At 38.9% G+C, this 22584-nt stretch overlaps 1 protein-coding gene across 3 annotated transcripts in view; it reads right to left on the minus strand.

Annotated features, from left to right (window-relative positions):
- RTTN (rotatin) overlaps positions 1 to 22584 on the minus strand; it is a 107596-nt gene that overhangs the window by 58631 nt on the left and 26381 nt on the right. For all 3 annotated transcript variants that reach the window (XR_014795341.1, XM_084887962.1, XM_084887963.1), the window contains exons 12-23: positions 20883 to 21095; positions 19544 to 19656; positions 18152 to 18278; positions 12870 to 12995; positions 11645 to 11761; positions 10779 to 10918; positions 7072 to 7243; positions 5344 to 5443; positions 3281 to 3369; positions 2766 to 2883; positions 1790 to 1886; positions 1085 to 1153 (exon numbers count right to left, since the gene is read on the minus strand). Coding sequence is in view for 2 of the 3 variants with exons in the window: in XM_084887962.1 (XP_084744088.1) it covers positions 1085 to 1153; positions 1790 to 1886; positions 2766 to 2883; positions 3281 to 3369; positions 5344 to 5443; positions 7072 to 7243; positions 10779 to 10918; positions 11645 to 11761; positions 12870 to 12995; positions 18152 to 18278; positions 19544 to 19656; positions 20883 to 21095 (1481 nt within the window). In the remaining variant the exon portion in view is untranslated. The remainder of the gene's footprint in view (positions 1 to 1084; positions 1154 to 1789; positions 1887 to 2765; positions 2884 to 3280; positions 3370 to 5343; positions 5444 to 7071; positions 7244 to 10778; positions 10919 to 11644; positions 11762 to 12869; positions 12996 to 18151; positions 18279 to 19543; positions 19657 to 20882; positions 21096 to 22584) is intronic.

Raw genomic sequence — 22584 nt, forward strand, 5'->3', positions numbered from 1 at the left:
TCATTGATCGGCTGCCACCTGCACGCCCCTTACTGTGGATAGAACCCGCAACCTGGGCATGTACCTTGACTAAAATCAAACCTGGGACCCTTCAGTCCATAGGCTAATGCCCTACCCACTGAGCCAAACTCACCAGGGTGTTATGAACATTCTTATACAAAGAAAAAAAGAGTGGGTGATGGAAATACGAATGCTGGTGAGAATGTGGAGCAGCTGGCACTCACACTGCTACTGGGAATGGAAACTACTACAGCCACATGGAATACTGTTTGAAAGCATCTACTAAACATATAAATATCCTCTGACCCATGTGTGTTCAAAGCACATGCCCATCAGCAACAGAATTACAAATTCATTGCTGCACATTCTTACACTGAACTCTAGAGAGCAATGGAAATGATCGACGGGAAAAATCTTTCCACGTGGTACAAAAGCTGAACACAAGAATATATCTATTTATAAAGTGCAAAACCAGCAAAAATAAGATACAGTAACAGAAATTAAGATAGAATTACCTATGTGGGTGGTGGAAAGTAATGAAGGAGCGTGAAGGGGTTTCCTAGATTGCTGGCAATGTTCCTTATCTAATCTGCATGGTAGTTACATGGCCTATTTGGAAAAATTTATCAACAATACTCATAATTTGTATACTTTATTCATGTTGTATGTACAAGTGGTTATGTAGGAAAATGTCCTTAATTTAAGCTTTAATGAGGTACATGCTAGAATAATTAGGAGGGAAATAAAAGTATATCTGAAGTTTACTTAAGAGTTTAGGAGAGGGAAAATTACATATAAATAAATATATGAGAAAGAGTAAGAGAGAGGAGGCCCAGGAGTTAACAACTGCTAAATCTAGACTGGAAGTTATGCCAGCTCACTGTCTAGTTCTTCCAACCTTTCTTAGAAACATCTGGAGAGGTACAGTCACTGACCTCTCAAAGCATACAGTGAAGGGAATATTCAAACACTAAGTCACATGGTTTAAATGCTAAGTGAAAACTGTGACAGACTGACAGATTCTGATGTCCATTTCTGTAACAATAGTTCTCCTTCAAGAACAACAAAGACAGAAATATGTCACCTTCTAAAAATGGAAACCGGCAAACTGAAGACCGATGACGAAGCACGCTGACTGGGAGGAATAACAGACCTGGTTTGTAAAGAAAACACAAGAGGAAACACATGAGTGGACCACAGCTTTGTCAAACAACACAACTCGTCTCACTGCCCTGACTGAGACTTAACTCACAAGGTGCCACTGGTTCTATCAGTTAGTGTAGTTTTAACAAATTTGCTACTTCCTGGATTTGCTTATGAAGGTAAATTGTGCTTTTCTTTAGAAGTCCATATGACAAATGATTCATACTATGCAGGTGCTGGACTGGCAGATGAGTCTGGTGTCCTCTCCTGCTGACCCTGCTCAAGCTCAGAGGTAAACAGATATTATCATCCTAAACATCTTCCTAAAGAATTTTTTTAAAATAAAATATTAAAGAAAAACATGCAAACTTGAGAACCGGAAAATGTATTACTAACAAAAATTACTGCAGTAATTTAAAATTTTATAGTTCATAATGTTCAAAAATAAAAGTTCAGGGTGACTTTTTGAGTCAATGGGTTTTTTAGTACTGCTTACTCAAACCCAGAATTATCCGGGGTATATCTACCAGTGACAGACAGCATAAGCTTCATAAGTTAGAAATTTCTATGTGTTGATATAAGATTGCACCAGAAACCTTATATAAATAATTGAGAGTAAAAATACTTTCTAAGTCTTAGTGCTCACCACATATCCATTCTTGATACTTCATCAAATAATAGGAGGCAAAATAATGCTCCAACTTCAGTCACCACAGTATAATCTTCATGAAATATCAAGGAAACTGAGAAATAAGAGGCATAATGTTATGAAATATTAGAAAGGATGAACTTCAAATTTAAAATATCTTAACTGGAAGGGAAGAGATGCCATTCTCAGAGAAAGGCAATGTTGACAGATAAGCTTGCATTACCAACACAGTGGCCCTCTAATGTGCAGTGTGTGTGCATGACCTGGAGATTGCGACAACAATATCTGCTTGGTACATGTGGGAGGAGCCTTTGAATCCCAGAGACACACACGTTGCTGGTGCAGGAACCATACCCACTCACTGGGCACAGGCCACTTTCAGTTCATCAGAAGCAAACTAATCCAGGGTCTAAGAAGGTTTGCCAAGTCTAAAGGTTTGGCTAAAGTTTGCTCATTGAAAGATTTCAATATCTGCCCTTTCCTATAAACATATAATCATGGAACTTAGACTTTTTGACTTTAAAATGTTGTATTTGTATGAGTGTTGTTTTGGTTTGTATATCTTGACCATTACAAGCCACTCTTAATGCTCATTTAACAACATAATCAGATATCACACCTAAGGTTCAAGATGTAAAGGCATAAACAAACAAGGCTGAGGAAGCAGATGCTGGAAAGAAGGCAGTAGTGACTGCAGCCACAGCTCTCTCTTTACAGACAGCAGGTGCTGTCTGAGTTCCAAAGGACAGCTCCATCAACATGCACAGGATAATCGCAGGTGTCAGCTTCTCCCAGCTCCAGAGTTACCAGGAAGCTTCCACAAAAGTACTGAACACTTTCTATTGCAATGGGTTTCAGTGATTTAAAGTTGGCTATCTGTAAACTAAAAGGAAAGTAAATGTTTCCTACAGTTAAACAATACCACTTAAAACTTAAGACTGATTTCACCATTAACAAAATGTGTCTTATTTACCTCTAAACAGCAGTGTCAGCAGAGAAGCCTGCTGTGCGAGGGAAGCACGGGCATCTGGGTCCGCAGAGAGAACCTTCCTAAGGAGTGTGAGGCTGGGCTGGATCAAACATTCTATCAGCTGGCCAGAAGGAAACACAGTTATTCTATGTGCATTAATTCTAAGGTGAGCTAAAACAGATCGGAGTATTATCTTATCATAGTCTTATTATTATCTCATTCTAAATTGCATGCTTTATCAAAATTGTGTGAAACAAAAATGCAAACAAATATTAAAAATTATTCTCCTCTGAAAATAAGATTTGTATATACTCAGGCTTATACATCATATAGAAATTTTAAGATTAGTTTTTCTTTACAGAGGTCCCACTCTTAGAAATAAACAAATGAACAAGGAAGGTAATGGTGTCAGGACTTAAAGTCCAAGGACTAATGCAAATTTAGCTGAATTCACTTTAGGATCTGATTAATAAAAATACCAATCTGTAAAAACATGTCTACATGGGCAGTAGTCTTACCTCACCATCCTCACCCACACATTCATTTAAATACTCAATTATCTTGTCAATTAAGCACAACTTTTTCACCACAGCATGCATTTTAATATCTGCAGACAAAAAAAGTTATTAAAAGTTAAAGAACATTTTCTGTAGTTTTAATAACATAGAACAGATATCCACATAACTTTCAAACTATTAAAAATATTTACACCTGGTATTAAAATTAGAAGATAAAACTTTAACTTTTTTCTTTAATATACCTCTGAACAATTTGAAAACTATTAAGTATCAAGCAGATCTGACTCCTGAACTGTAAAAAAATAAACCTGTTAAAAAAGAGTAATTAAATTAACTAGTTCACTCTGAAAAGTACTAGAATTTTATGCATACAAATGAATCCTTGTATTTGTACAGGACAAATTATTGTCTTTATATTGTTTCATTGACAATTCTTCCCTTCTCTAAAACCATTAACTCAAAATGTTTAGAATTCTTCAAAGTTAATGTACAAATATGGCTTACAACATGATCATTTTTCTATTAACAAGATCTCTAACTTCAAATTGTTAATAGTAAATATAAAAGGGATTATAACATACACTATATATTTCCAAAAAAATATGAATTACTTTTTAATAAGTATAAATGTGTGTGCACTACTAAGGACTCAATATTTATGTCCCCAAAAATTCATATGTAGAAACCTAATCTTCAATGTGATGGTATTAAGAGGTGGAGCCTTTGGGAGGAGATTAGGTCGTAAAGGTGGAGCTCTCAAGAGCGGGAATAGTGCCCTGAGAAAAGAGGCCTCAGAGAGCTCCCTCAGCCCTTCTGCAGGGAGAAGGCTGTTTATGAACCAGTGAGCATGCCCTCACCCAACACCAGATCTGCTGGCTCCTTGACTTTGGACTCTCAGTCTCCAGAACTACTGTGAGAATCAAATGTCTGTTGTTTACTAGTCAACTTATCTATGGTGTCCTAGTATAGCAGCCCAAACAAACTAATGCACACACAGAGATACACATACGAGATATTACTGGCTCCAAAAATCTACTTGCTTATCAATTAGTTACAAGCATTTAAAAAAATTTGCAAACAAATTTTCTTAATTTGTTCTCCTATCGTTTCAATGAAAACATACACTGAGAAACAAACAAATATACATATTCATACTGGACTAGTAGCTTTTACTCCAACTATCTTTAGCTGCCACTTTTTGAAAAAGTAGTTTCCGCTGCCCACCCCCCAACACGGAATATACCAAAATTATATTTTTGAAATGTTAATAATACTAAAAGAACACTTATTTCTAAAAGTTTTGAATCATTTTTGTCAAGGTTCTCCACATTTGTAGGGATTTATTTTGTAGAGTCTGTGTTACTGCTATTAAGCCACAGGCAGGCTGTGTATGCTTTTTCTAATTCCTCTCACCCAGTTCCACTAATGCCAGGATAGAAATATTAACCATACCCCATTTTCCCACTCAGTAAAAACATTTTCATGTAAGTACAAAGTTATTGTTTTTCTCAAATATTAAAGATAAGTTTCAGATGTCACATATAGGGTAAAAGAAAAAAACTAATCCAAAGAATAGACTAACAACACTACAAAGTTAACTATATTTTACAAGTTCTGTTTTTAAATAAGCCTTTAAAGAAAATATAGCTATAGTATATTATTATTTTACCCTCCAACAAAGTACTGTTTGATTAATTTCTCTAAGAAAGATGGGACAAAATAAAATTACCATATACTTGGTAAACTGAGAAAGAAACATGCAATTTACTGTTAGAAATTAGGTCAATATCTTAGAAGGTAATTCTACAGGTAAAATAAAGTGACATTCTACAGGTAAAATAAAGATAATGCAGACCAGGGTGAACAAAGTATTTTTATAAAGAGCTAGATGATAATAAGTGAAGCTTTTCTGGCCACATACAGTATCCCACTTTTTTTTTTTTTTTTTTAACAACTCTTTAAATGTGTAAAAACCATTCTTAACTCAAGAGCTATAAAAAGGACAGACCAGGCCAAGCAGCAACCAATGCCTGCCAACCCAAAACAGCATCCAATGATATTACCTTGCATGATCACAGCGAGCTGTTCTGCAGCTGACTTTCTCAAAACAAGGTCAATGTCATCTGAGATAAAGATTTCATATACCTTTTCAACAGTCTCCAACTGCAAACCAAAAGAGAAAAAAAACTGTTATCTACTTCCAATTCTCCAAGAAAATTTTATAGTTCATACTGTAAGAACAAAAGCTCAAAGTCAACTTACTTAAATAAATGGCATACTTATATGCAAATATGCAACAATAATGTGCTACGTCAGGGAGGAACTTAGGACCTCAAACAAAGAGCCACCCTGTCAATAAGCTATATATATATATATATATATATATATATATATATATATATATATATATTTGATTTTTTACAGAGAGGAAAGGAGAGGAATAGTTAGAAACATCAATGAGAGAGAAACATTGTTCAGCTGCCTACTGGGGATGTGCCTGCAACTAAGGGACCTGCCCTTGACCAGAATCGAGCCTGTGACCCTTCAGTCCATAGGCTGACACTCTATCCACTGAGCCAAACTGGTTAGGGCAAGCTTTTTAATGTATATTTTTGCTAGGAAGTCATTCCTGATCACTAGCTGCCTAAAGAATTTCAGGGAAAATATCCCTGCAGGTAGGAACAGGCATCCTGAGATGAGCAGTCCAGATTGGTGACTCAGGATTTCTGTTGCTCCAGAAGCCACAGGTGCAATTCCCTTGGTCCTGTCCCTTTCCTCCCACTTAGAGACGTCAAAGATGGCAGCCCTGTGGAACTTACTGCCCAGCACTCCAACAAGCCACCCCAATACCAGACCGTGACTGACATCCATGCTAAGACAGGATCTGAGCTGGCAAAACTCAGAAGGAAAAGAGAAGAGAACAAAAACAACACTCCTCCTTTCTCCCACCCACTATCTGCTGGCCCTAAACACCCACAAGACAGTTCTAAAATGGCCACTCCTGGCCTTCCTCCCCACCACACTGACACAGGAGGGACCACCAGTGCTTAGGACTCAGGGAGTCCCCAAAAGGACCTGGTATGTGGCCAGGGAAGGTTCTCCAGTCCTCCTGCCATGGCTGTCATACAGTTCCAAACACTCAGGTTGACAGAACATTGAACGTGTTTCCCATTTTAAGACTGACACTGTGGTTAACAGATCCAAAGCTTTGTTCCTAAGATTATTTAATACCAATCATAAATTCATTGTCCTGAGGTCTTAATGCTTGAGAGAGTGACTGCGGGGAGAAGGAGGGGGGTGAGACAGGATGCTGGGCAGAGCCGATTTGAATCAGCTGTCTGTCTGTTTCCCCATTTCACTTGCCAAGGAATCTTCCTAGCTTCTTACTATCCTGCCTCACTTCTATTCCATGTGGGTCAAAAGGCGTAGGCGTCTACTCTACACTGAAAAGATAAACTGCCTTTACACCTACATTATTTTTACCTTTTACACTGAAGAGGCTGAAAATTTTATCAAAGGAACTTTTTCTTTCTAGCTATTGTAGACAATTTCCACACGAGAACAAGAATTCTAAATAGCTTTATGTCAATGACATATGGTCTTAAGAGTCATCACAAAATTTTTTTCCACTAAATTGGCCTTATGTTGTTCTTAAGACATTATTCAAATTCATTACATTTGTGGTATATGTACTAAATGAAAAGGGACATAACACCTTGCATTTGGTAGACACTCAATAAATTAATCTGTTCAGTATCAAACAACCACAGAGTAATAAACTCAAAAGTTACCTTAATAATCAGCTCTTTCCTGTCATCCAATTTGAGTTCAATAGGTTTTTTTACAATAAATAAGTTAGTAGCTTTGGCGAGAACTCTGGCATCCATTGCAGGGCGCTTTCTCTCAGCCCCCTCCTCCCTGGTAAGATGACAAACTAACAGCTTCAATGCTAGTGAACGGACCCTGCAAAAACAAGTATACAAGGCAACCTTCTGTAACATGCAATGTCTACAAACTACAGAGGCCTACAGTCACAACACATTATTATATATCAACACAGTAATTAGACATGCTTATAATAAAATTACTGATAACATGTTACTTTTTCTATTAAAATATTTAGTGTATTGCCGAGACCGGTTTGGCTCAATGGATAGAGCATCGGCTTGGGGACTGAAAGGTCCCGGGTTCGATTCCGGTCAAGGGCATGTACCTTGGTTGTGGGCATATCCCCAGTAGGGGGTGTGCAAGAGGCAGCTGATCGATGACTCTCTCTCATCGATGTTTCTAGCTCTCTATCTCTCTCCCTTCCTCTCTGTACAAAATCAATAAAATATATTTAAAAAATAAATAAAATAAAATAAAATAAAATATTTAGTGTACTAAAGGCCTGGTGAATGAAATTCATGCACTCGGCACAGGAGGGGGGGTCCCCTCAGCCCAGCCTGCACCCTCTCCAATCCAGGACCCTTTGGGGGATGTCCCAACTGTCAGTTTAGGCCCGATCCCTCTCACAATCCTGGACTCCTGGCTTCTAATCGCTCATCTGCCTGCCTGCTTGGTTGCCCCTACCTGCTCCCCTGCCAGCCTGGTGGCCCCTCATGCCCCCCCCCCACATCAACCTGGTCACTCCACACAACCTGATGTTCAGTTGTTTGGTTGATCCTCGCTAACCCCCCTACCAGCCTGGTTTCCCCACAAAGCCTGCTTGTTCAGTCGTTTGGTCGACCTTCACTAACTCCCCTGCTGGCCTGGTTGTAGGTAGCCATCCTGTGAGAGCATGATGGTCAATTTGCATATTACCTCTTTATTACACAGGATAACTACAATCATTCTTTCAATTTTATTTTTATTACTAAACATCAGAATTAAAGAATAATCAGTAATTACAAATGGAGAAACAGACTCACTAAGACTGTGAACATCAGTCAACATCACATTGACTTATTTGACAATAAGTCAAATTGAATCTAAATTCTGACTTCAAGTCCAGTGATCGTTCTCAATCACAAAAATGATCCATGAGCAGAATCAATGTTAGATCAGACCTCAAGGGGAGTATCACACTAATACCTAGTATCACAGCAATGCATAAAAATCTTATATTAGGGATCAAATAGTTTCCTCTCAAATATGAACATGGAAATACTTTGATTCCCTTCATAATTCTGTTTTATCTGGAATGAATTAGAAATAAGGTCTGTTGAGTCCATTGAGATTTTAAGAAAAGAGTACATACTGCATGCTATTGGACAATGGAATGGGAAAACAGAAAACCATCACATGGCAAAGGGCATGGAGTTGGGAGAGTGTGACAACCAGTTACTTATCACACCTGACAGGCTGTTGAACTATATGGGAACTGGGCAAATTTTAAGCGATAACCCAAGTACTACTTATAAGACAATTAAAACCTGCATACTCAGGGAGGCCTCCTTACCATAGCCACGGGCTGGGTCACCTTGCTGTGTCATGACACCCTGAAGTGCCCTATCAAAGCACTGGTCTAGCGTTTTTACAATATATATGCTAAGCGACCACAATGACTGGAATGTCCAGCTGCTATTATGCATACTGTGACAGCCAACCCAGTGGGGGCCCCGATGGGCCTCCCCACCATGATTGGGACGGGGCTGCTGGCCAACCTCCTGCAATCCCTCCCCCCAGAGTCCCTCCTGTGCATGAATTCGTGCACCAGGCCTCTAGTAAAGTGTAATTAATCAGACCTCTCTTCTCAATTCCATGCCCAGTTCAGGAAGGGCCCGTCTGTATTGGGTGCTGCTGGGTTTCCACAGCCAACCTCAGTTCTCAGGTACATGGGTGATGCTCAGTAAGTGCTTCCCAATTCTAAGCAGGAATTTAAAATCATAAAAAAACATCTCTAGAGACTAATATTTACTCCAAGATGGTGTGAGAATCAGGCAACTCTCCCTCTCCCATTTGTTGTAACCTCTTGAAAGCTAAGAACAGCAAAGACACCTATGTAATGCTTTTTCCCATGCTCCTTTCATTCCAGTCCAGTGCTGTCAGTTATGGACAGTCACCACCACAGTAAGAAAGTTAGAGTGGGATGTGTGAAGCATGTATTTACTCATCTCCTCCTCTGGTCTACAAAATAGCATCATTTGGAGTTTAGCCTGGGACAGCAGAATCCAGTTATTCATTTCTCTACACTATTTCTTTCAATGAGTACATTTAGAGCATATTTATGTTCCAGGTACTCCATGAAGTGCTGATGGTGTAAAGATCAGCCAATGTACAGGGTTCCTGCCTAATGGAATTTATGGTTTGGTGGGTTATGGTAAAATGAATCAGATAATGAAAGCAAATATGAAATACAAACTGTCTTAAGTTCTGTGTAATAGGACCTTACCCAAAGAGAGGTCTGGCCTTGTCCTTCACTCCGTCGCTGGAGTGCCCTGCCTGCTAAGAATATTGTTTACCAGGAGACCTTGGGCCCCCTGGGGTGCAAGGAAATAAACTTCCTGTGTTCAGTGATCATTTGGGCGGAGGGATCGTGCTACACCAGCACATGAATGAAAGTGTGGAAGCCAATCCCCCACCCCCAGGAGCACACACACTCCATCTGCCCTGCATCACCCCTAACTTTATTCTCTACACTACATTGAGATTTTTATAATCTCCTTTTAATTTTCCTCCTTCCATTCTCTTCATATTTTATTTCCTCCTACTTCCTTATTTTCAGTCTAATCATCTGCTTATAAATAAGCTGCTGTTTTACTGTGGTGTGAGGTTGGAGAGAACAGAATTGTCCACTGTCAAAAGTACATGTTTGTTCCTCCCAGCTTTTCAATCCACTCTTTCTTCTCATCACTGCTTATCCCTCTGACTAAACTTCTGTCTCTTGTCCATGAGGGAAAATTAACCAGTTACCTAAGAGAGCACCAGAGAACACACATGTTACATTGAAAGATAGGGAGCAACCACACACTTCTGTTTTTCTTTAAAAAGTTAAAAGGATACTGACACTAATGTCAAAGGACAAGCCAGGCAAGATTAAACCACCTGCACATTCTAATACATGAGGCAACTGTCTACTACATCTTTGTGAAATCCTTAATTTTCAGAACAGATGTTTAGGAAAGGATCACTGCAGGCTAACCATTTCTAAAAAGAGCAAATGAGGAGATGCTCTGTACCTTTTGCAATCTATTGATCTGCACGGCTCCCCTACCTGCGCACAGCACTCTGAACAGCACCGAGAGCCGCAGCTATAGCAGATGCAGGTGCAACCGCTGCACTGGGAATGGACAGTATGTTTCAGGAAATCACCCAAAACACCTGCATCTGCTTACAGCTTCACCCAGCGGTTCCCTCTCTCTCTCTCTCTCTCTCTCTCTCTCTCTCTCTCTAATAAAAGAACCACTTTCCTTCACCTTCCTCATGCTATGCTGTCCCAGCTGATGTAATGACTGCACATACTTTCTTAGAATGGCCCCGTTCATCTTTTACATTCAAAAGCCTCTGCTGCACTTACGACGGCTTCTTCACAAGCAGGAGCCGCAGCATGGACTTGAGCCGGGTGGTGGAGGGGAGGATCTCCTCGCCTCCCTCAGAACTCGCCTTGCTTAGGAGGAGGATGCAGTTCCCCAGAGGGTCTTCTGGGTCAGCATAGCCCTAACAGGTTTCATTAAAAAAGAAATGATGGTTGGATTTTATACACATTGCTTAATTTTTTAACTTAAAAATAAGAACTACATTGACCTGTCAGGCAACTCAAAAATATCTCTCGATTCAGCTAAAAAGTTACTACAAGCAGTAAGAAGCCTACCTACAACTATTTAAAAACCATACTGAAGAACTTCAGGAAAATATGCCAATCCTTAGGACACCTGCCAACTTCTCTATTTCAGGGGACTCTAGTAGATGAGGCCCCAGGTCTTCAGACCTGTCCTCACAGGAGAGAGGTGGAGTACGGCAGACATACCTGTGTGGAACCAAACCACATGAGCCTCACAGCTCCTCTCGACAAGCTTGTTCCTCTGAGGGCACTCCCCACCTCCACCTTCTCTGAGAGGGTCAGGAACCTGGACTTTCCTCACTCCTTTAACACCCACAGGACAGCTAAAATACTGTTTCCAAGAGTTCATTAACCAAAGGAAAACTCTAGTTACATATATGCATAGAAATCATTCATGAAGCAAGTTTAGTTATGGAAAGCCTACTACTTAAAGGCACTGTTAGCTTGGCTGCAAAGCCTTCACCTAAGGCTGATTTTATTCCTTATGTCACTTCAGCACCTCACTCTGAACCTCCTGCCCACATGCACAGATGAACACCTCTGCCAGAAACCCTTCACTGTTCATGCATCCAAGGATCAGAAAGGCAGGCTACATGTCATACCTGCAGCACTGGGATGACAGGACATAGAGACTCAATAAACCTGTTCCAGGTCAGCGCTGTCATCATCAATTGTCCCTGCAGCAGGTACAGCAGGATGGCCTTGGCGGCAGCGTTCACCTGCCCAATAACACAGACAAGATACCCGACAAAATGAGGTGGTCCCTGAGTTGCTGGACACACCTGGAACACATGATAAAATCTAGAAAGGGGCAATAAATAACATCTCATCCTTCAAATTGTTCCTATTTCTCTAGCATCATCTTACACTCTGCTCTCAACCAGTCTTACACTCTGATCTCAACCAATCAGGAGCGAGTATGCAAATTAACCCAACCAAGATGGCGGTTAATTTGCATAACCAGGCCCAGAGCCAAGGAAGCCAAGCACTGCAGAAGGGACCAAAGCTGCAGAGAAGCAAGAGGGATGGCAGAGAAGGGAGGGAAGCAGGCGGGGCGGCGGAGACAGCTGCAGGAAGCCCGATTCTTACAGGAATCTTCCTGCAAAGGGCCTCTAGTCTATTGTATATAATAAAAGTCTAAGGGAACCTTGCAGCAGAACGACCAGAATGACTGGTCACTATGATGCACACTGACCAGCAGGGGGCAGATGCTCAATACAGGAGCTGCCCCCGGGTGGTCAGTGCACTCCCACAGGGGGAGTGGGCTCAGCCAGAAGCAGGGTTCACAGCTGGCAAGCACAGCAGCGATGGCAGGAGACTCTCCCGCCTCCACAGCAGCGCTAAGGAGCAGCAAGCAGGGTGGTAAGGAGTGAGGGGTCCCAGACTGTGAGAGGGATGTCTATCAGCTTAGGTCCGCTCCCAATGGGGAGCGGGCCTAAGCCAGCAGACATAACATCCCCAGAGGGGTCCAGGACTGTGAGAGGGCACAAAACCCCCTCTAAACCCCAGTATATGAATTTCAAGTATATTCTTCCACTGAACAAAAATATGCCTCAGTGAAATAACCTGCTCACTATAAGGACTGTTTGGTTCTCTATATCTTAGATGAAAAACGTAAGTAAAATGTTTCATCTGTACTGTGTTTTGATTCTCACATTTCCCATAACATTTCTTTTTATTTAAACAAGCAACATGTATGAACCCAACATCAAAGACAAGTTTATTTTCTGTTTCTCATCACACTCTAGTTATATTAGGATATTACCTTGATTTAGCTGAGTGTCTAAAGAATTACAGTTTTTTGCACTTATTTATAACACACCATACCTCATTTTTGGAATCTTGAATGCCAAATGCAGAGATTTCATACAGGACTTTTGGATGAAGTAGAAAATGAATTCCACTACAGAGTGAAGACACAGGTTTAGTAACATTATGGACACCTAAACATTCCTGTAAAATAAAACAAAACGTTTTTTTAAAATTAGTGATGATTTTTTAAAAGTATTCATCTTTCTCTGTTTAAAATTCAATTCCAATTTAATTTTCACTTCACTGAAACTTTTCTTTTACCTCGAGAGAATGAAAAGATTCTCTTTCCCAACAGTTTTTTAGTCTGCATGAGATATGTATTATGTTACTTTCTGCCAACAAGCAGTCTTGATTAAATAGATAACCAAACTGTTGAGACAACCAAGTCTATTAAGTTGTTCATAATGATAGACATAAAAGAAATAAATAAATAACATGATGAATGAACGGTATACGCAAAAGAATTAAGTCAGGAACTCAAATGGATATTTGTACACCTGTGCTTATAGAAGTATTGGTTACAACTGCTAAGAGATGGAACTAATCCAAATGTCCACCATTAGAGAAATGGGTAAACAAAATGTGGTGCATACAAACAGCAGGTTATTCAGCCTTAAAAAGGAAGGCAATTCTGATCTGTTATAACATGGATGAACCTGGAAGATACTGTTAACTGAAATAAACCAGACACATACATAAATCATTCCACTAATATAAGATAACTTGAATAGTTAAATTCAGATAGAAATTGAATGGTGATTATTAGGACCTGAGGGGTAGAGAAATGAGGAGTTTTTGTTTAATGAGTACAGAGTTCCAACTTGGGAAAAGGAAAAAGTTCTGGAGATGATTAATGTTGATGGTTGCACAAAAACATGAATGTACTTAACACCACTTAACTGTACACTTAAAAATGATTTAAATAGTAAATTTTATATTATGTATATTTTGCCACAAATTTTAAAAAGCCAATTATACATAGTTAAAGAAACAAATAGCATACTGAATGACAGCGTTGAGGAATTCCATCAAAACAAAAAGAGATATGAAAATATACATGTCCTGAAGGACACAAAAGATAAAATAAAGTCTAAAATAGATCTCATGAGTGCTCCATTTGGAGAGAATAGCAAAATTAAGAGAGATAATAATGACTAAGAATTACCCAGAAATGCGAGCAGACATGAGTTTTCAGATTGAAGAGTGCTGAACAAGTAAATAAAATTTTAAAATGTATACATTCTTGTCTCATTACAAATATGCATTGTAATGAGACAAGATCTTAAAAGCAACTGGAATAAAATGCAAAATCAATTATATTAACTAATAATTGACTTAATTGTTGAGAAGTCTACTATTAATTAATATAATTGATTTGCATTTATGCAACAAGGACAAAGCAGTATCACAAAGTGCAAAGGAAAAACAGCAGTCAATCTATCCTAATAATATATAAAAACCCTGGATCTGTCACATCTGCAATAACCAGGAGACTCGACCAACCGCAGTCAGTCCTGTAGTCAACGCTGGGTTGCCATAGTGACCCAGCACTTACTGCTACAGCTGCAGGCACAGTGACCCAGCTCTGACTGCTGAGGGGGCTGCAAATCAGGCCCAGAGAGAGGCCTGAAGAGAGAAGCAGGGTCTGATCCATAGCCTGTGTGGCAGCTGTTGATCAGCACTTGCCTCTCTCTTTCTCTCTGGGCATGGTCAGCAACCACACCTCCATTTCTCTCCAGGCCTCCACCAGGGCTGCTGATCAGCCCTGCCTTTCTGATCAGGCCCCGTTGATAGACCCAAAGATGCTGACTGGTATAGAAACCAACCAATCAGAACCAAATCTGGGTGAACTGTGAGGAGCCAATGGCCGCCTAGGAGACAGAGCTTTTGATGCTGACTGGCAAGAAAACGACTAATCAGAACCAAATTGGCTGGCAGAGGAGGGCAGTTAGGGGCGAGATCAGGCCTGCAGGGGAGGGAAGTTGGGGGTGAGATCAGACCTGCAGGGGAGGGCAATTGGGGGCAAGATCAGGCCAGTAGAGGAGGACAGTTGGGGGTGACCAGGCTGGCAGGGGAGCAGTTAGCTACAATATTAATCAGGCTGGCAGAGAAGCAGTTAGGGGTGATCAGACTAGCAGGCAGAAGCAGTTAGGGGCAATCAGGCAGGAAGGCAGGCAAGCAGTTAGGAGCCAGCAGTCCTGAATTGTGAGATGGATGTCCAACTGCCGGATTAGGCCCTGTGGGAATGGCCGACCTCTCAGTCCCTTCCCCCAGCCATCAGGCTCCAATCATCCGATGACAATCAGGGAACCAGTGGTGCATAGCAGCCGGGGGCAAAGCCGGCTGCGGGCAGCTGGAGAAGATGCCCCTGATTGCAGGGCAGGCCTAGGCACTGTACCCAGGCACGAATTTCATGTGCCAGGCCTCCAGTTTATCAATAAAGAAAAGAAAGAATATGCTAACTAAAGAGCAGTTAAGGTGAATGGACCAGGTAGATCTCAAATCCTATGATTAAATGAAACTAATAGACAGCAAAGAGGAGAATCCAAGATGGCTGCACAGGTAAACACCTAGCCGCAGCCGCACACAACAATTTCACTAAAATATAAAATGGACATTACCCAGAACTACAGGAAAGTCGACTGACTGGAAATTCTACAACGAGAAGCAAGGAGAAAACCAGGAGGAGCGGAGGAGCTGTAAAAGCCTAAGGTACGGAGATATGCGGCGAGCGCGGAGAGAATGGAGCCGGAAAGGAGGGAGGCTGAGTGCCTGGCTGGCGTTCCCTAGCAGGAAGGAGATAAAAGCTCCGAGTGTGCTGGGCCCCAGTTCCGACTGCTCTGAACCCCAGTTCTAGGCCAGTCCCCGGGGACCCAAGCTCATCCATAGGGAGCTGGGCTGTAAGGCGGAACCCCGGGGGAGTGGCGAAAGGAGGTCCCGGAGGCGCGCACATTACAAGCAGAGAAGGGATGGTTGGCTGTGCCGCTGGATTGCCCTGGCGGGAAGGAGACAAAAGCTCTGGACTGCTCTGAACACCACCTCCAACTCCACTTCCAACTGAACTGAACCCCAGTTCCAGGCTCATTGGGGGAGAGCCTAGACTGTTTGGTAGCAGGCGAAAATCGAGGGCACCTGTCTCTCAGAGGTGCTTGCAATGAGTACTGAAGGACCTTGGGGAATACTGAGACTCAGGAGCCGAATAGGGCGGGGCTGAGGGAAGCCAAGGCTGTAGGCTCCACCCTGAAACCCCGCCTCATCAGGGAAGCTGTGAAAATGCCCAGACAACAAAATAGATCACAAACGAAAGAAATGGAGGACAAAAGCGACTGGATATAGAGTTTAAATCTATGCTTACAAGGTTTTTCAAGAATTTCCTATAAAAGGTCGATAAGACCTATGAGGATATGAAAAGGGATCAACTAGAATTAATAAGGAATCAACAAGAAATGATAAGGGATCAACAAGAAATAAAGAATACATTGTCTGAAATAAAAAATATTATAGAGTCCTAAAAACAGAGTGGAAGATCACAAGAATCAAGTCAAAGATTTGGAACATAAAGAGCCAGAAGACACTCCTCCGCAGAAGCAAGAAAACAAGAGAATTCAGAAAATTGAAGATAATGTAAGAAACCTCTGGGTCAACTTCAAGCGAACCAATATCAGAATTATGGGGGTCCCAGAAGATGAGAAAGAGAAAGATATCGAAAACATACTGAAAGAAATAGTGACAGAAAACTTCCCTCACCTGGTGAAAGAATTAGACTTACAAGTACAGAAAGCGCACAGAACTCCAAACAAAAGGAATCCAAAAAGGACCACACCAAGACAAATCATAATTAAAATTCTAAGAGCAAAAGACAAAGAGAGAATATTAAAAGCAGCAAGAGCAAAGCAGGTAGTTACCTATAAAGGAGCACCTATATGATTGTCAGCTGATTTCTCAACAGAAACCATGCAGGCCAGACGAGAATGGCAAGAAATATTCAAGGTGATGAATAGTAAGAACCTACAGCCAAAGATAATCTACCCAGCAAAGCTATCACTCAGAATCGAAGGCCAGATAAAGAACTTCACTAATAAAAAAAAAAAGCTAAAGGAGTTCATCACCACCAAACCAGAATTATATGAATTGCTGAAGGGAGTTCTTTCAGAAGAGAAAGTAAATAAAGATAAAAATTATGAACAACAAATATGTAACTATCAACAAGTGAATCTAAAAACCAAGAAAATTTAAAAAAAAAAAAAAAAAAAACCTGATGAACAATATTAACTGTTGAATATAATAGAATCAGAGGTATGGAAGGGGAGTGAACTGACAATTCTTGGGGAAAAGGGGAGAGGGGGATGTGGGAAGAGACTGAACATAAACTGTGCACCTATGGATGAGGACAATGGGGTGTGGGGAAAGGGCAGAGGGTGGGGTGGGAACCTGGTGGAGGAGAGCAATGGAGGGGGTGGGGGAGGAACATTTGTAATAATATGAACAATAAAAATTTATTAAAAAAAAAAAGAAAGAAACTAATAGACAACAAAAACATATGTACAGTATAAAACAGTAATATATACAGTATTTATAAAGACATGCATATATAATAAAGAAATATAAAAGCAATGGTTGGGAAGGATAAACGCCAACTTTATAAGCAAGGATACCTTGGTGGAAAAAGGAAGAAGGAAAAGAAAAGAAGCTTTCGCCAAAACTGTAATATTTTTATTTCTCTGTATAAAAAAGGAAGTAAAATGGCAAAATGTAAACATCCATTATATATAGATAGTACTTGCAAGAATGTTATATACAAGAGAACATTTTCAAGTGTACAGAAAAACATATTTTTTCAATACTGTGCTATGTACAATGGTCTTTTCAATATTGAAATAGTTAATATTCTATGCATTATTCTATGCTGAAATATTTTTATAATTTAAAAACATAGAAAACAAATATGTTCCAAAAGAAAAATATTTTAACAGACCTGAAATTACATAAATTGAGCCATAATAACATAAAGTATTTCCTGAGCATAGAGATCACTTTTAAATACCTGGTATTTTTCCTTAGAGTTTTCCATCATTAAATAACACAACATAAATGTAATTATTTAAAAAACCCTCTAATAAAACAATTCAATTGGCAGACTTACTATATAAATAAAGGGAATTTGATTCAAATTTCTTTGAGTTGACTAATAATTGCCATCTATTTTTACGATAATAATTCTGATTAAAAGGTCAAGTGCTTTAATTTGGAGTTATAAGAAGGAAATCCACTGTTAGTTCACAAGACAGAAAACCCACCTTAACAATTTCCAGACAGCAGTGATAAGTTTCAACTTTCACTTGTAGCAATGGGTGAGACAACATACGCAGAAACACTTTCTGACTTTCCCCTTGTAGTAATGGACTGGCCTGTGCTGATTTCCAGCTAACAAAAAGATAAAATATCCACATATAAGGCAAGGAAATAGCAAACAAAGGAAGTTGAAAGGCATAGTATAAGAAGTTTCTTCCTATTACAATTTTCCTAACTGAGATCATATTTAACTAACCCAATATTAGTGTTTACCTAAGCACACACTTGTTTCATGGTAAGGAATATTCTCTCACAAAGTACTGAAAACAACCCGGCCAGTGTGGCTCAATGGTTGAGTGTCAATCCATGAACTAAGAAGTCACAGTTTGATTCCTGGCCCAGGTTGCAGGCTTAATCCCCAGAAGGGGGCATGCAGGAAGAAGCCAATTGATGTTTCCCTCTCACTGATGTTTCCATCTCTCTCTCTATCTCACCATTCCTCTCTCTAAAATTAATAAAAACATATTTTTTAAAAAAAGAGTATAAAAAACACTAACAATGTCTTTAAAAAAGTATACTTGTTATATCAATTGGTGTAACCATATGGAAAACATGGAGGTTGCTCAAAAAAATAGAAATACCATATGATCTAGCAATCCAACCTCTACATATATATATTTAAAGAAAATTAAATCAATATCTTGAAAAGATATCTGTACTTCCATGTTCATTCCAGCACTATTCACAATAGTCAATTTTTGGAAATAACTCCAGTATCCATCCAACAATGAATGAATAAAGAAAATAGCTGTATATAAATACAATAAAATGTTATTCAGCCTTAAAAGAAAAAAAAAAAATCCTTCCATTTGTCACATGGATAAACCCAAAGGACATGATGTCAAATGAAATATCTGGTTCTAACGGATACCAAAAGAAATGTATAGCCCCAGCATTTTTGTTCAGTGGATAGAACCTTGGCCCATTAACTGAAGAGTCCTGGGCTCAGTTCTGGTCAAGGTCATGTACCTTGGTTGCAGGCTTAAGGCAACCAATCTAAATTTCTGTGTGTGTGTGTGTGTGTGTCTCCTCTCCACTCTCTCTAAAAATCAATGGAAAAATAAAAATTATTTAAAAATGTGTAAAATCCAAGAATAATTCACTTAGGTTATAGCATGGCATTTTAAAGTTTACTCTTGAATAAAACAGTAAACTGTCTTAATACAGTTCTTATACAGTTCAAAGATCAGACACACGTAAAAGCAATTTAAACTAAAAAATAACAATATTTAAGACCAATTTCATTTTCAATGCTCCTAACTTCACATATATACATGCACACACACACATGCACACAATGTCCTATAATATAATCATATTAAGAAAGAAAATATTACATCTTTGAACAAAGGTAGATGATTTCCTCTATGAGAGATAAATGATAATGATAGGAAAAGCTTTGCAAGGCATGGTCTGCCATCTCCACTAATTCTAAAAGATTCTTCTCTCCCTGAAAAAAAAACAAAAAAAAAAACATATGTCAAATTCATATACAACAAAATTCTCCACAGCTATCTAAGCAGCTTTAAGAAATTGCATTATTCAGAGACCCTGAGATTCCTTTACATTTGCTTAAGTCCATTTTCTCAACAATCATCTAAAATGTCAGTCCAGGAAGAAAAATGTGAGAGAATCCCTACATTTACCATATGAGACTGTGTATTATTTATCTCTGAGCAGGTTTAAGCTTATAATTGAATGGCCTGGTCCTCTGACTACTTGTTTGTAGTCCTATGTCCCTGCTAATTGTAGCTCAAGGCAGGGCTCATGTTCTTATAATACACCTCCCCCTTCTAGAATCCTGACCAGTTCTGAAAACATGAGAGCAATCAATACATGTGTGGTTAACTTGACAATGCAGAAAGCCACAGAAATAATTCAACTTAAAGACAATTCAAAATTCTATCATGGAGGAAACAAGAAACCAAGGGAATCAAGATATGGCAAAAAGAAGACGGTAAAAAACAATAGTGGGAAAATTAGAAATATAAGCTTCAGACAGACTCCACTGTAAGAGCAAAAATAAAAATTTTTCCCAAATTTTTTTAAGATCTAAAGGACCCAATTTGATATTTCCAGACAATAAACAATTACTGTAGTCAGTGTCTACCTTAAGACTCAACCCTTTCATTTATAACATTCTAAAGAATATCCTAATAGTATCTCTAAAAGAAATAAGGAACAATACATAATTATTGCTACAACATTGTACCCAAAGGCAAGCCTATGCCTTACAATCTAGTTCATGACTTTATTTAATAACAATATCAGGCTCTTTATGTGAATAAATAAGGGTCTATAAATATTAAAGAAAAAAATGTGTCTCCAAGTAAGCACTAAAATGGTCCTTATAATTTTGTTTACGTTGTGTTACTCTTCATATACAATGCCACTTCAAAGAGGAGACTCACTATTAAATATTAAGACACTGAGAATAATTACTCATTTTCTTCATACTACTGGTTTCATTATATACACTGTTCATTAACCTAAAGTCTTCATTTTAATTTTATACAAGCCATATTCTTACTTTACTCTAACTGACCCATTCACTAACAATGTATCCTATGTCTCACAATTCAACTACTGTATGTCTATCAATTTGAAAAGTATAGGTTACACTTTCTAAATATTTTATCAAAGGAATTTAAAAGAGATATTAATAAAGCTTTTTACCTCCTTCCCAACAATAGACAGGAAGTTACAGGTACACTCAATGGAATACACGGCCTCTGCAGCTCGTTTATAAACGCTGTAGTTTTCAGAACTCAGCTGTTCCAAATAGGCCACAGCAGCTTCGTGAATATTGGGATATTCCAAAGAAATAGGCATGTCCAAGGAAACTAGAAATAATGCTGCTGACATAGACTCTGGTAAAAAGTGGCTTGCCTTGATAAATGGTGGGGGGAGAAGAAAGTTAATTAAAAAACATTTTAGATAAAGATGGTAAAGTATAAATGTAGTTCAACTTTCTAAGTAATTCTCTATCTCCACATCTCTGTTTTTCTAAAGAAACCTCTATTCCCCAAAACACCTTCTACCTGTATGGCTTTATTCAATACAATTTTCCTAATCCCAGAATATCTCAAGTCCAAATTTCAACTCTTTTCCAAGCTTGGGATATAGGATACCTCTGTCTTCCCACCCCAACGCTTAGAATTATGCTCCCCTGGACCCAGCATCTTGTGTCTACCTCTGCTATAAACTTAAGGCATGAGATCTCTTCCTCTAAGTATTTTGTATATGTACACGCAATCACACACACACAAAAAAAAATGCAATAAACTCCTGAAAACAAGAACACTTTGCCACCATAGCTGAGCACATACCCCAGGGCTCAGTAAGTACATGCTGCTTTGAATAACACTAAACCACGTATAACTAAAGACGGATTTAAACAGAAACCGCTTTTATTTGGTTTTGTTTATACTGAGGGGGAAGGAAAAATTCAATAAAATATTTAAAGCAGTTCTATAACACTCACAGAAAACTGATCCTTAACTAGTACAAAGTCAACAGGCCCCAAATGGAATTAGATGTTTTATAACCTTAAATCAATTATTTAAACTGAAAATATTGTGTGTGTTTTTAATAATTGTCTAACTTCATGATAGGATTTTATACATCAATTAAGAAAATAAAAAGTTAAAAATTCAATATTGGGCAGAGAAAATCATTGGGCAGAGCTTACTTGTTGAAAGTGCTGTCTTTACTAAAGAAAGTTTGGACATGATTTATTTCATAAGTAACCTATTTTAAAAATAATCATTAACTGCCTGAAAGACTAAGATTAAGAGCTGAATCAGCTAAATCATTCCTTTAAATCAAAGGAATTTAAAGTTACCAACTAAATATCAAAAACAATAGGAATCAAATGTTTAGGTTACTAAGCATAAAAATAAAACCAGACTATTAAGACAATAGCTATTGGGAAGTCAAGCAAAATTTCATTATTCTGTGAAGAACTGTCCTAGTGGGGGAAAAGAGAAAGCAACTGAATTACCTGATCACCTACTATTCCCTCCCTGCAAATACTTGTGGGCCCCTGCTGCATGGCAGACACCAGTGCAGGTCTGGAAACACTACAGGAAGCAAAACGAAACCTCTGCCCTCATGAAGCTAACACTCAGTGGAACTGGCAACCTCATGAGATAGAAAGTTTCACAGTCAAAATCTACTTCCATTTTTGGTGGGTTAGAAACAGGCAGAGGGCAGCATAACCTTGTCTTTAAATAAACGGGAGGAGAAATTTAACAGCACTGGAGTAACATCTTTGTTTAGATCTCATGTTAAAGTTCTTAACCAATCAAAACAATTACAAGCATCTATAAATCAATACTTTGATTACAGTCTCTTCAATGACCATATTCACTATTTT

The sequence above is a fragment of the Pipistrellus hanaki genome, assembly GCF_964339955.1.
Source record: "Pipistrellus hanaki genome assembly, chromosome: 6".
NCBI classification, from domain to species: Eukaryota; Metazoa; Chordata; class Mammalia; order Chiroptera; family Vespertilionidae; genus Pipistrellus; species Pipistrellus hanaki.